Source organism: Phyllobates terribilis, unplaced genomic scaffold, assembly GCF_046119375.1.
Source record: "Phyllobates terribilis strain yellow unplaced genomic scaffold, ASM4611937v1 Scaffold_3__8_contigs__length_932513732, whole genome shotgun sequence".
Lineage (NCBI taxonomy): Eukaryota > Metazoa > Chordata > Amphibia > Anura > Dendrobatidae > Phyllobates > Phyllobates terribilis.
Genome location: NW_027362763.1, coordinates 377,352,816 through 377,367,976, shown reverse-complemented (window position 1 = coordinate 377,367,976; position 15,161 = coordinate 377,352,816). Strand labels below are relative to the sequence as shown.

General features: G+C 42.9%; 1 protein-coding gene across 2 annotated transcripts in view; it reads right to left on the bottom strand.

Annotated features, from left to right (window-relative positions):
- The window catches only part of TINAG (tubulointerstitial nephritis antigen), a 227,874-nt gene extending 214,346 nt beyond the window's left edge, over nt 1-13,528 (bottom strand). For both annotated transcript variants that reach the window (XM_073675423.1, XM_073675422.1), the window contains exon 1: nt 13,079-13,528. In XM_073675423.1, coding sequence (XP_073531524.1) covers nt 13,079-13,460 — 382 coding nt within the window. In that variant the 5' untranslated portion in view covers nt 13,461-13,528. The remainder of the gene's footprint in view (nt 1-13,078) is intronic.
- Between the last annotated feature and the right edge of the window lie 1,633 nt (nt 13,529-15,161).

Sequence of the window (15,161 nt, the reverse complement as noted above, 5' to 3'; positions counted from 1 at the left end):
ACACACATAGAAACGCTTGCAGACACACATGCACATAGACACGTACAAGGACATGCACTCAGACACGCTTATAGACATGCATGCAAACATGCACGCAGATGTGAACACAGACATGCACATTGGCTCATACGCAGACACAAACAAAGACACACACGCAGACATGCATATAGACACACATGGAGACATGCACGCAGACATGCACACATAAATATGTAGACATGCAGATACACACAAAGACAAGCACGCAAACATGTATGCAGACAAGCACATAGACACACACAGACATGCATGCAAACAGACACACACAGACATGAACATAGATACATATGCAGACACGCACGCAGACACACAGGCAGAGATGCAGGCAGACAAGTCTATAGACAATAAATCAAACACGCATGCAAACATGCACATAGACACACACGCAGATATGCACACAGACATGCACGCAGACATGCTTGCAAACACGCAGGCAGACACGCCTATAGACAAGAAAGCAGACATGCATGCAAACACGCACATAGTCACGTGTATATATGCACATAGACATGCATATTGACATACACGCAGACACGCACAAATACACAGACATGCACAGACACGCACATATGCAGAAACCAATGCACAGATATATACACATGCAACACATGCAGGCAAATACATATTTAAAGACTTATATACAAAAATTCAAGTAAACAGACATAAATATACAGAAACATATACCGAATTTTTCGGACTATAAGACGTACCCCAAATTTTGGGGTGGAAAATAGGAAAAAAAATATTTTTATAAGATGGGGGTCTGTCTTATAGTCTGAATAGGTACGGTATCTTACCTGGTTGGTGGTGGAGCGGGGATCACAGGAGGTAGGGTCCTTCAGGAGACCGGCCCGGCGGAAGTGGAGGAATGCTGTGGACCCTGGATACATGAAGCCGATGCTCCAGCAGCTGTGAGTTGCGGTGGTGGTGCAGCAGGTTCACAGGTCCCTCTCTTCCCAGCCTCAGGAACCCGGTGGCGGCAGCAGAAGAGATGAAATGCTGCGGGGCCGGAGTCTGACTGGGGCCTGTCTGGGGCCTGTCACCTGCTGGGGCCTGTCACCTGCTGGGGCCAATCTGAAGTCTGGGGCCTGTCACCTGCTGGGGCCTGTCACCTGCTGGGGCCTGTCTGAATTCTGGGGCCTGTCACCTGCTGGGGCCTGTCTGAAGTCTGGGGCCTGTCTCCTGCTGGGGCCTGTCTCCTGCTGAGGTCTGTCACCTGGCTGTAAGCGGTGTCCGGCGGTGAAGCAGAGGAGCCGGGGCTTGTGCCAGGCTGTGAGCAGCGTCCGGTGGTGAGGCGGATTAGCCGGGACCTGGGCTGGGCTGTGAGCAGCGTCCGGCGGTGAGGCAAAGGAGCATGTGCGGCTCCTGGTGGCTGAGGCCGTGATCTACAGGAAAATGGCCGCCGAAGCTCCCGGTCGGCGCATGTGTCAAGGTAAAATATATATATATTATAGAAAATCAATTAGTTTCTTTTAATAGATTACCTAATCAATGTGAATTAATATAGGGATGATGGAATAATCTATATGTATGTATGTATGCAAATGTGTATATGTACATGGATTATGTTAATAGTTAATGATGAATATATAACTAACAGTTTCTATTCTTATTGTAGAAATGATTTCCTTGGAGAGACATATGCATGTGCATGGCTGATAACATAGAGATTCATGTCGAGTTGGCAAAGATGGCGCTGAGAGACAAACTCACCCCCTCCCATTGGAATTCCTAAGGCGTTACTAAGGCCAAAAGATACATGGATGATCAAATTGCAGTGTGCCGAGTTATCAAAAAAGCAAGGAATTTTACTAATCCCACCTAGAAGGAGAATACTATTTAACCCCATGTCTACTTAATAAAGTATTCCATTTGCGTGGTTCAGTCTCTGAGTGAAGTTTTTCAACCAGATTAGCAGATTTGGTTAATTAGCATCTCTGCATGCACTTTGACATCTTTAATTTGGAGGAGAGAAGTTACCTAGTGCATCTTAAATTGGTGAAACCTCCACACATGCGAAGATGGCTGCGGCCACCGGAAGCTCCTCTGCCGCACTGCAGGATGCCGCTCACAGCCCGGGAAAGGCCCCCGCTCCTCTGCTTTACCAGCCACTCCAGCAAATGGTATAGCCCCTGGCCACCAGCTGCATGTCACCTCTGCCGCCGGAGGGCCCTGCGATCCCCGCTCCACCACCATTGATGAAGTAGGGGGAAAAAAAGTGCGTCTTATGGTCCGAAAAATACGGCATATATATATATATATATATATATATATATATATATATATAAACACTCACACACCTATTGGGGGAGGTTTTTGTTTCATTCCCACAACTTGTCTACCATCTGGCCCACATTCTCCTTTGAAGCTCCTCTCCAGTGGGAAGGTGACTGTGCAGGACACGCTGCATGAAGTCATTTTAGCAGACACAGCCCTGTCTGCCGGCTGTGATGCACAAACAAGATTTAAGGGTACAATGCTGGCCCAGCCGAAGAAGAAGCAGCCGGTCTGGTGGCCCTGCACAGCTGCCGCCTCTGCTTTTTAGGAATGAATGGATCTCCAGCAGCACTACTATATACATTGGCCAATTTATGTGCCAAGTACCTTCCTTCTATTGTAAAATTTTTCGAAAGCAATATTGCGGTTCAATTTTTCCAAAATTCCACATGTACATAATATAGCACTTATCTATTTTTTCATGGCAGTAATATAGTTCCAATTGTCTAAATTTACCATTCTAGCATCCTAGAGTGCTGCTATATGTTTTTTATGACTGTAGGCTTAGCTGGCACCCGTTCACACTAGCTAGGAGGTGCTGGTCAGTTTTTCTATTTGTAGCAAACACCTGGCGTCAGTGCTCTTCTCAGTCCACCTGCTCTGCCATCATAACACTTAGTCCACATTCACATGTTCAGTATTTTGTCAGTATTTCCCATCAATGTTTGTAAGCCAAAACTAGAAGTGGAACAATCAAAGGAAAAGTATAATAGAAACACATTCACCACTTCTGCATTTTTCACCCACTCCAGAATTTGGCTTACAAATACTGTTGTAAGATTCTGACTAGTGATGAGCCAGCACTAAAATGCTTGGGTACTCATTGTTCAAGTCGAGCAAATTGGAATGCTCGAATGCTCAATCTGAGTAATGAGCCCAATGTAAATCTATGGGAAACTCGAGCATTTTTCTGGCAGCTTCCCCCCCGGCGGTCAGCAGAGGGCCTAAAAATTGCCCAAATCGATGGTAACGGTGCTCAAATCACATGGAAACAGCATGGGAAGACCCCAGGAAGCATTTCTGACTCCCAGGTCACTGCTGTCAACAATGTTGTCAGAGGTATGAATCCACTTTTACGGATTCATAATAAAACATACAAAAACAAACTATGATTTTCCTTGGAAATATGTTAAGGAGCATCCTTTTCAGGGTAATGACTTGTATATAAGTCAAAATAAATATACAAAAACAAAAATGCTCCTCCACACCTTGGACGATGTTCACACATAGCGTTTTTGATGCATTTTTGCACTTTTGCATTGCTTTCAACCAAAACAAACGCATTCACCAGGAAATGTAATTTTAACATTTTATAACCTTAACTGGCCATGTGGTGTGTGACATGGAAACAGCATGGGGAAGACCCCTGGAAGCATCTCGGACTCCCAGGGCACTGCCTAAAACTGTGGTCATGTCATCAGACTTGATCCTATATTACTGCGGTAATAATACAGACATTTTTGGCAACATAAATGTTAAACTCCATTTAAAATGGGCAAGGTGTGTGTCAATGGACGGGGAAGTGGACATTATTGTGATGGTGATAGTGCACGCAGAGGTTGTGGGCAAAATGAAACTGTGCCTGCTGAGGGAGCACAACAAACACCCTCGTCATGTCAAACTACCTTCCTGTCCCAATCTCTAGGGGGCCGCGGAACACCACTATTGAAGCCAGAGCCGTGTGAAAAGGTTGTTGGTTGGGTAGCAGATAAAGTTTAAAGGCAGTTTGCCACTACCACCCTGTATTCCACATGGTCCAGTCTCAGTAGATGTGAGTATGGATCACATTATTATTATTACTTTATCACCATTTATTCTATGGCACTTTACATGTGAAAAAGGGGTATGCATCGCAAAAACAATTACAATAATCATGAACAAAAATGTGACAGCGACTGGTACAGGAGAGGAGAGGACCCTGCCCGCGATGTCTCTGTCTGCAAGACATGGGTGAGGATACAGTAGATGAGGATAGAGCTGGTCTTGCAGCGGTATTGTGGAGCGAGGGTTACTGCAGGTTGTATGCGTGTCACAAAAGGTGAGTCTTCAGCTTCCTTTTAAAGGATTCAACAGTAGGCGAGAGTCAGAAATGGTGGGGTAGAGAGTTCCAGAGAAGGACGGATGCACGGGAGAAATCTTGTATGCAATTGTGGGAAGAGGAGATAAGATGGGAGTAGAGAAGGATATCTTGTGAGGATTGGATGTTGCGTGCAGGTAAGTACCGGGAGACTAGGTCACAGATGTATGGAGGAGTCAGTTTGTGGATAGCTTTGCATTCCAAGGTTAGGGTTTTGAACTGGAGTCTCTGGGTAATGGGGAACCAGTGAAGGGATTGAAAGGCCAGGGAATAGCAAGGGGACAGGTGGATTAGTCGGGCAACAGAGTTTAGGATAGATTGGAGGAATGCAAGACTGTTAGAAGGGAGGCCACAGAGCAGGAGGTTGCAGTCATAGAGAAGGGAGATGATGGGCGAGTGCACTTGTGTTTTTGTAGATTCATGTTTGAGGAATGTGTGGATCCAGGAGATTGTTTTTACTTGGAGTCTGCATCTTCCTCACCCTGGTCCTCTTTCCTCCCATCATTCTGAGTGCCCTGAGACAACTGATCCCACACTTGGACACTTTGAAGAGCTGTTTTGTTCATCCTTCCATTTATAGATTCTGACCTCTCACTCAGTTCTCTCGGGAGCGGAAAGAGCTTGGATATGTGGTTTGAAGGAGAGATTACAGTCCAGGGTTACCCCAAGAGCTGTTCACTTTTCCATCGATAAATTTGGGCCTCTCGACCAGCCAGCTTCAATCGGGGCAACAGAAAATCACATGTAGCGATTTGAGGAGACATGGTCACCTGAAGGTGATGGTGGGAAAGTGCAAATACTGTCTCAAGAGGTGGATAATGATGAGACACAATGGACAGAAAGTCAGGAGGAGAACCAGGGTGAGGAAGAGGAAAACGAAGCAGTGGACGATGAAGTCACTAACCCAACCTGGCAAGGGGACATGTAGAGCGAGGACAGCAGCACACAGGGTGAAGGAGGTGTAGCACCACAACAGGCAGGAACAAGCAGTGTGGTGGCCACAGACACAAGGCGGGCAACTGCTCCCCGGAACACCAACACGGCGGAAGTTGCCAGTTCAACTGTTAGGTCTTCCCGAGTCTGGCCGTTTTTTAAGGACTGTTTAGATAACCCCAAAGAGGCCATTTGCAACATCCGCCAGGCCAGCATCAGCAAGAGCACTAAAACTACCAGCCTGACCACCACCAGCATGCTCAGGCACATGACAGCAAAGCACCTGACAAGCTGGGCCAAACACCAAGGTCCAGAAACAGTGTCTGCGGGTGACACCACTGCCTCCTCCACTGTTGTGCGTGCTTGCCATTCCCCTGTCCATAGCGCATGCGAAGATGCCTCCCGACCTGCATCTGTCATTGCAGGCTTGCAATCATCACCGTCCACTTCCTTGTCCCTTTGTAGCGTTTATTTGGCCCTACCACAGTTCTTGGAATGCAAGCGCAAGTATGCAGCCAGCCACCCACCCACAGGCCGCAATACTAAATTGCCACATTTCTGGACTGCTTGCACTTGAAATGTTGCCTTTTAAGCTCGTGGAGGCGGAAGCTTTCTACAACCTCATGGCGGTGGCGACCGGGTGTCCTACTCGGTACCCAGCCATCACTATTTCTTCGCCTTCCACAAGCGAGGGTCCCAGAAAATTACCCGTGCCCTCCCCAGTGCACTTACTGGGAAGGACTTCTTAACCACAAACACGTGGACAGGTGAATGTGGCCAGGGATGGTACGGAGCCAGTCCACAGCAAAAAAAAAAACAGCCATAGAGTGTCCGGGAACCTTCCCACACACTTTTCTTAGCCGGGGCTGCTTCTCGGCAGGGTTGGACGTGCCCACCAGAGAACCGGAGACTCCTCAGATGGGCCCTGGCTTCTTATTCAGGAGAGTTCATAGTGCCGAGGTTAGGTCGTGATGATGATAAAGGCCACCATCAGTTTAGTTTTCTGTTACTTGGAATGCAAGCGCAAGTATGCAGCCACTCACCCACCCACAGGCCACAATACTAAATTGCCACATTTCTGGACAGCTTGCACTTGAAATGTTGTCTTTTAGGCTTGTGGAGGCAGAAGCTTTCCAAAACGTCATGACGGCGGTGGCCGGGTGTCCATACTCGGTCTCCAGCCGTCACTATTTCTCCCGGCATCGTCCCCGCCTTCCACAAGCGCGAGTCCCAGAACATTACCCGTGCCTTTCCCAGGGCACTTAAGTGAGAAGGACCACTTAACCACAAGCACATGGACAAGTGAAAGTGGCCAGGGATGCATTTCACTAGGTTAATATTGTGCTCAGTCTCCTAGACAACGACCAAATTATTCATGATGGTTGGATCATCCATCTCCGTAGCTTTGTGTTACTTGTAATGCAAGCGCAAGTATGCAGCCAACCACTCACCCACAGGCTGCAATCCTAAACTGCCACATTTCTGGACTGCTTGCACTTGAAATGATGCCTTTTAGGCTCGTGGAGGCAGAAGCTTTCCACAATCTCATGGCTGCTGTCTGGTGTCCATACTCAGTCCCCAGCCGCCACTATTTCTCCTGGTATCATCTCTGAATTCCACAAGCGCGAGTTCCAGAATATTAACCGTGCCCTCCCCAGTGCACTTACTGGGAAGGACCACCTAACCACAAACACGGGGACAAGTGAATGTGGCCAGGGGTGGTTCATCTCACTGACGCATTCCACTGGGTTAATATTGTGGAAGCCGGGACCCTGGGACGGAACACGTCCTCCTGACGCAGAGGATTGTGGGCCCTGGGTTAATAAGAGTTATCCCTACATTCTACAGCTCCTGCACCACCCCCTACTCCTCCTCTTCAGCCTCCATTACTTGATTCATTTTTTCAGGACATATTCCAGATTATTTACTTAAACTTTGTGCGTGGCAATAACAATAAGCAGGACTGTATGCTTAGGCGACAAACTGCACACCATTGTAGAGTTGTTGAAAGATGTATCACAGAACCTGGTGTCAGCTCTGAAGCTAGGCAAGCTCGCATATGTACCATGCCTGGAACATGTGCTCAACTTAGTGGTTCTGAAGTTTCTCAAAATCTACATGGATCTGCCAGAGCTGCTTGTGAAAGTATGCTGCGTGGGTGCCCATTTCAGAAAGTCAGCAACAGCTTCTGCCACCTTGGCAGGGCTCCAGCAGCGTTTGCAGCTACCAGCTCACCGACTGGTGTGCGATGTTACTATGCGTTGCAATGTTACAGATGTTTAGAATGATTTTGAGCAGCAGAGAGCAGTTGTTGAGTACCAGCTTCAACACGTCCATCGGCATTCAGGTCAGCCTCCGCACATAAGAGCTGATGAGTGGGCATGGATGTCTGATATCTGTCCCTCCTCCAAAACTTTGAGGACTCCACCAAGATGGTGAGCAGTGATGATGCCATAATTAGGGTCACCATCCTGCTTCTCTGTCTACTGAAATGCTTTCTGCTCACAATTAAAGAGGAGGCATTGCAGGCGGAGCGAGGAACTGTACAGGGTGATGCTACCCAGCCCAGCCCAGCCTCATCTCAGCACAGATTGGGTGATAATGAGGAGGAGGAGGAAGAGAACATAGACAGTAATACTCTTGGTGAGAACAGGGAAGTCTTTGCTGTTCTCAGTCTGGCACACAAGGCCGACTTTATGTTCCCCTGCCTTTACCGTGACCATTGCGTTGTACACATTTTGGGCATTACAGAAATCTGGCACGGCACGAGAGAATTCTTGGAGATGAAGGTGTGAGGTTCTGATTAAGGAGGATATCTGTCTTAGATCAGTTGTAGACCGGAGGGCACAGGACGGGTGATACACAGAAATGAGGGAAGAGATATAGGCCGGTGCAGAACTGTGGACAGCTTGGTGGGTGAGAGAGATGAGCTTGGATTGTATTCTGTAGTGATTGTTTAACCTAACTCGCGCAATGACTGGCACAGGGTAGAGGGATCGGTAAAGTGGCTTGATAGAAATACGACCCTGATTGTTGCATTTAGAAGGGATTGGAGAGGAGACAGTTTGTTTAGAGGGAGACTGATTAGAAGAGAGTTACACTAGTGAATAAGAGTGACAGTACGAGTTTTTGCAGTATCAAAGGTGAGAAAAGCTCGACTTCTGGAGACACTTTTATCCAATGCACAGCCACATCAGCCACACATCTTCAGGCTGTCCTCTGTGTTTTATAGTGCTAGACAGCATTATTGATGGTGGGAAATGTACACAAACATGATACAGATCCTAAGATAGGGCTAGTTTTTTAAAAGGCTTGCTAACACAAAGTTCACCTTGATACCAGTACTCCTGTTTTACCTCCCTACAAGAATAGGAAAATTTCTGGATGGCTTGATGAAAAGCCTTTTTAATTCCCTATTAATTTCATGATTAGCAAACCAGTTCCAGACCCCCAAAAATGGAAAGAAAGGTCACTCCTTGTTAAGAAACAATAACTTTTTCACAGTACACATGTTTTGTCATGTTCGGACAACTTGAAATATTTGTAATTGCCTAACCATTTTGCGACTAGCAAATCTGTTGCAGTCCGCAAGACAGTTAGCCCCGAAGATGGTTTGCACCTTAATGACCAAGCCAATTATTACAATTCTGACAACTGTCACTTTATGAGCTAATAAACCTGGAACACTTCAACGAATCCCCACTGATTCTGAGACATTTCGTGATATATTGAACTTCATGATAGTGGTAAAATTTCTTCGATATGACTTGCATTTATTTGTGAAAATATTGGAAATTTGTCAAAAATTAGTAATTTTCATGCCCTGAAAATCAGAGAGATATGTCACACAAAATAGTTAATAAATAACATCTCCCATATGTCTACTTTATATCAACACAATTTTGGTGCCAAATTTTTTTTGTTAGGAAATTATAAGGGTTAAAAGTTGACCAGCGATTTCTCATTTTTCCAACAAAATTTACAAAACCATTTTTTTAGGGGCCACATCACATTTGAAGTGACTTTGAGGGCCTTTATGACAAAAAATACCCAAAAGTGACACTGTTCTGAAAACTGCACCCCTCAAGGTGCTCAAAACCACATTTAAGAAGTTTATTAACCCTTCAGGTGCTTCACAGGTATTTTTGGAATGTGAAAGAAAAAAATGAACATTTAACTTTTTTCACAAAAATGTTACTTAAGACCAATTTTTTTTTTATTTTTGCAACGGTAACAGGAAAAAATGGACCCAAAAATTTGTTGTGCAATTTCTCTTGAGCATGTCAACACCCCATATGTGGGAGAAAACCACTGTTTGGGCACATGGCAGAGTTAAAAAAAAAAGGAGCGCTATTTGACTTTTTGAATGTAAAATTTGCTTGAATAATTAGTGGACGTCATGTCGCGTTTGGGAAGCCCCTGATGTGCCTAAACAGTGGAAACCCCCCACAAGTGACACCATTTTGGAAACAATATCCCTCAGGGAACTTAATAAGATGTGTGGTGAGCACCTTGAACCCGCCAGGTGCGTCACAGAAGTTTATAACATTCAGCCGTAAAAATGAAATTTACACATTTTTCCCACAGAAATGTTTTTCAGCCCAAAATTTTGCATTTTTATAAGGGTAACAGGAGATATTGCACCATGCAATTTATTGTGCATTTTCTCCTGAGTACACCGATACCCCATATGTGGGGAAAACCACTGTTTGGGTGCATGGCAGGGTTCAGAAGAGAAGGAGCACTGTGTGACTTTTTGAACTCAAAATTGGCTGGAATTAAGAGCAGACGCCATGTCGTGTTTGGAAAGCCCCTGATGTGCCTAAACAGTGAAAAACCCCCACAAGTGACACCATTTTGAAAACTAGACCCCTCAAGGATTTTATCAAGAGGTATAAAGAACATTTTGAACCCAGAGCTACGACAAAGAATTTGATAACATTAGGTCATCATATTGAATAAGTTGTCTTTAGTCTTGAGCGCAAGTGCTCTCTATTTGAGCTTGCATCGGGTACTCAGGCATGCACCAAGTATTGCGGGTGCTCGAGTCACATGTTAGAGTCCCCTCCCCACTTGTTTCACGGTTGTTAGACACCCAAAAAAAAAACATGCAGGGATCGCTAGTGCATGGCAGGAAATCCCCGCAAGGTTTTTTTGGCTGTATAACAGCCGCGAAACATATGGGGCGGAGATTCAAGCATGTCACACTTGCACTCAACCCTAGTCGTCATATCGTCATCATTATTTTTTCTTTCCTTTTGAAAAAATACCAACCCCAACACAACCCTAGCCCCAACTCTAATACAACCCAAAACTTAATACAACTCAAACTCTAATACAACCCAACCCTAGCACAAGCCCAACCCTAGAGCAACCCCAAACCTAGAAGAACAACCCTATCCCTAGCACAACCCTAACCCTAGCATAGCCCTAACCCTAATCCTAGCACAACCCTAACCCTAACACAACCCTAACCCTAGAGTTTATTTTTTTGCTACACCGTTACTCATATGGTATACGTGATTAGACAACTTTATTCTTTGGGTCGGTGCGATTACAGCGATACCAGATTCATATCGGGTTTTTATGTTTGCCAGCTGTCAAACACAAAAAGACTTTTTTTTTTTTTCAAAGACTAGTTTTTGCAATCATTTTTCCAGATTTCGGCCGACAGAGTCACATAAGGGCTTGTTTTTTGTGGGACAAATTGACGTTTTTAATAGTATCATTTTCGGGCAAATTACATTTTTTTATCGCATTCTATTCTGATTTTTGGGAGGCAGAATAAGCAAAAACTATCAATTCAATAATTATTTTTTTATTTTTTTTATGCCGTTCCACATGTGGTAAAATTGATGAAGCAGCGTTGTTCTTCGGGTCAGTCCATTTACAGCGATACTAAAAAAATTTAATGTTTTGGCACTTTTACACAATAAAAACTATTTTATAGAATAAATATTTTTTTGTATCGCTTTGTTCTGAGAGCTATAACTTTTTTATTTTTCGGCAGCTTGCTTTTTGTAGGACAAGATGACGTTGTCAGCGGTACCATTTTTATTGACATTTGTCTTTTTTCATCGCGTTTTATTCCATTTTTTGTTTGGCGATATGATGATAAAGCATCATTTTTTGCTTTGCTTTTTATTTATTTTTTGTTACCGTGTTCACTAAAGGGGTTAATTGGTAGGACAGTTTTATAGGTCAGGTTGTTCTGGATGCAGCGATACCTAATACAGGTATGTGAACTTTTGTAGTTTTTTTTCATAATAATATTTATTTATGGATACAGTACATTTTTATTTTTTTGGATTATTTTTTCATTTTTTTGTATATTTTTGCAAATTTATTTTTTCTCACTATCTGACACTTTTTTTTTACTTTTACACTTTGTCCCACTATGGGACTTTCATTTTTTGCAGGCTGATCTCTTGCAAAGCATAGAGATGCAGCAGCATCTCTATGCTATGCAGGCTATCAGCCCTGCACAACCACAAGTTACTTTGATCGTGCCCTGCGCATGATCAAAGTAACTTCCTGAAGTCTAGGGACCCAGATGTTGTCATGACGACATCGGGTCACCATGGCAATGACTGGGACCCAGCAGACACAGCGCGGGACCCCGGAAACAAGGTAAGAGGTGTTTGCTTGCCTCCCCTTGCTCCTGGAATGCTGCGATCAACTTTTATGGCAGCATTTTGGGGTTGCTGTGCTGGGAGCGGTGTGGGACTGCTCCTGGCACATAGCATCGGGTGTCAGCTGTGAGAATCACATGACACCCGGCGGCGATCACCCCGCACAGCTTCTGTGCATGTGCTATCACATTGTGCTTAATAGCACATACCTGGTCCAATAGGCCCAGGGCACAGGGACGTGCTATTACTGACAATGTCAGAAAGGGGTTAAAGGAATAATTTTTGGATGGCTTGTGAAAAAGCTATCACTTTTGATACTACCAAAACAAAGATAATTTTTGCACCCAAATGTGTGAAAACGTAGTGGCTTACTAATTTTTGGACCATTTATATTATACAAGAAGCATGCAAAGTCTTAAACTGCTTTGTGTAGTTAAATAGCCTGCTGGTCAACAGCTGTTACAATCCATTTTACCCTAGCCAGATTGAGGTCTCTTATACATTAGAAAGGTTGTGCTTGCATTACAGAGCCCAAAACAAGTTGAATTGGCTTTAATGGGATATTCAAAGTTTTATACACATAGTTTTCAGTCAATTAGATTATTTTTAGCTATGCAATTTGCAGCCAAAAATTAGCAGCAAATTGACTTATTTTGGCAATTTCGATGAAGCCGGCGTTTTTGAGTTTCAAAAAAATCTGCTCATCTCTATTAGAATGGAAATTTTAGTTTCAATAATTGCTTTAAAAAATCTGCCATGCAAAAATGTATCTTTATTTTTATTAACTCTAATAAATTATACAATTGCATGCAAGTTCTATTGTAAGTATTGAATGTATATGCCTTGAAGTATGATGTAAATGAAGGAAAATAAGTTGCTTACATATCCTCAGTTTCATTTTATGAATAGCCTATGTGTGTTATTTGTGCTGCACATGTACTGTATGCTTTACTGCTGTTTGTTTGTTTCTATATATAATAATTTTATGTTTGACCTTAGTCTATATTTGTGTTTATTCTGACAACATAGATGTTATTTTACCCCTTATTTACAAGTAAGCTCAATGGCTACAAGGTATAATTCAGTGACAAAGACCACAGACATACAGTTTTTACCTTACCCTTTCCATCAGGGGTTTCAGGGAATAAAGTTAGAGGGGTATTTGTTGTTGAAGGCTCCTTTATGTTTTGTCCAATGCAAGTAGTCCAAAAGTCTGGGCAGCAGTCTACATGTCCCAATGGTGCTTGGTCACAAAAAGTGTCACAGTAGCATGTCGCATTTTTCCCAATATATAACAGGTTGCAGTCATCATTTCTACTATCACAGCAGCCATTTTTGGTGCAGTAATTGTCTATTTCTAGTGATCTTTTTGCTCTGCTATTCTTTAACAGCTTATTTTCTTCTGCAGAGTAGAGTTTTATCATGAGAAGTCTTTTAGAAAAAACCTCTCCAAAATAAAATATGATTAGGAAAAATAAATACATATGATATACTCGATCCATTTTCACAAGCAGCTGCTCACCATGTGAACTGGCATTTACATGGACAGTAACATACAGTTCTAATGAATGTGAACTTTGTTAGGTAATTTTGATTAACAATTAACTAGTGTTATCAAGTGATCAGCTCCGAAATGTGAAAAAGCTATTAAAATGTGCAAACACCATTATATGGCATAATAGCCACAGTCCTATAGACTTTGAACTTCTTCTTTTCTATGAAATACATTGTCAATTGTAGTTCATTCTTAAGATTTATAAATCCATGCACACATTTTTTCTTTTTTTTTCAGTTTATGGATTTGTACTGAATAGATGAAAATCTTTACCTTATTTAATTTTTTTCTGCTTACCTCAACCTAATTTGTAATATCTGCCAGATTTGAATACATTGCAGAAAAGATTTACACTAATGGGGATATTCGTTACTAACAGGGATAAGTGAACCGTTTCATTATGAATTTCCTGAAAATTTCACTTCACATTTGCCACATTCTAAAATTTTCAAGATTTCATTCGTACAAATCCAGCAAATTGGCATTCGGCAAGTTATTATTTTTCTGGATTGTGTGTAAGGCCTTGAAGGGGTGAAAACAATAAAAAATTATACCCACCAGTCCTTGGCCCAGCCCTCATGTGTCCATCCATCTTAGCTCCTCTCGCAGTTTTAAATTTTCTCCTTCTGGTCTTGACTCTTTGGATCTGGCTAGGCCTCTCTTAGGATACAAACCCATATCATATGGGATACAAACCCATGGGGTAATACACTGTATGTCATTGATGGGCATCATACCCCATGAAACCTCATGAGATCAATTCAGCTCAAGAAAATTTGATGGAAGCCTGGAGTGAGCGAGTGGCAGCCTGGAGGGGAACAATAGTGGCAGGATAGATGAGTGGCAGGCCTAACATAAGGACTGTAATTCTGTATTTTTTTTTTAAATAATTTCTTAGACTTCCATTTGCTATTGTCATAGCATGATAAAAGTCCATTCAGGGCACTTTCTATTAGGACTGATTTTATTTTAACCTAATCAAATCTTCTAGTCGATTCAAGCAATCTGCCCTAAATGGATTTCTAATCATAAGAGGCCTTTTGCAAGTAAGTATTCCTGGAGGCTGTGTTGCTGTTGTTTGCACCAAATTTATCATAGTGTCTCACATTGTCTGAAGAAAGTGACTGATATGTTTAGATATATAACACTTGTGTCGAGATATGATTCGACTTTTTACCCCTACTTTGTGACTTAAAAAAAAACATAATTCATAAATTTAGTTTATAACTTATTTGCATGGCTAACCATACCCACTTTCACATCCACCTTGAAAAAGTGCCGAAAGAGAACAGCAAAAAGCTGCAAATGTTTTTGCGTGCGACATAGTTTAATGACATCAAAATGTCATAAGTTAACTAAAAAGCCAGTGCTTCATTGATATATGGAAATTATTAGATTTGAAACAGTATATCACGCAATACTTTAGTTAATAGAGGTCTTGTCAGTCATGTGCATTGTAACATCAGAGGCCTATTCAGTGTTTCAAACTCCACCCAAATTGAGATGGTAAAAAAGCATGTTGCCTGCCTTAGAAAAGTGAAGAAGAGACTTAAAGGAGCTACACAAGGACAGAACAGGGGATTGTAGTAGCTGGACAGGTAAGCATTGTTTTTTTTTTTTTCACCCTACTACATTTGATTTGTATCAA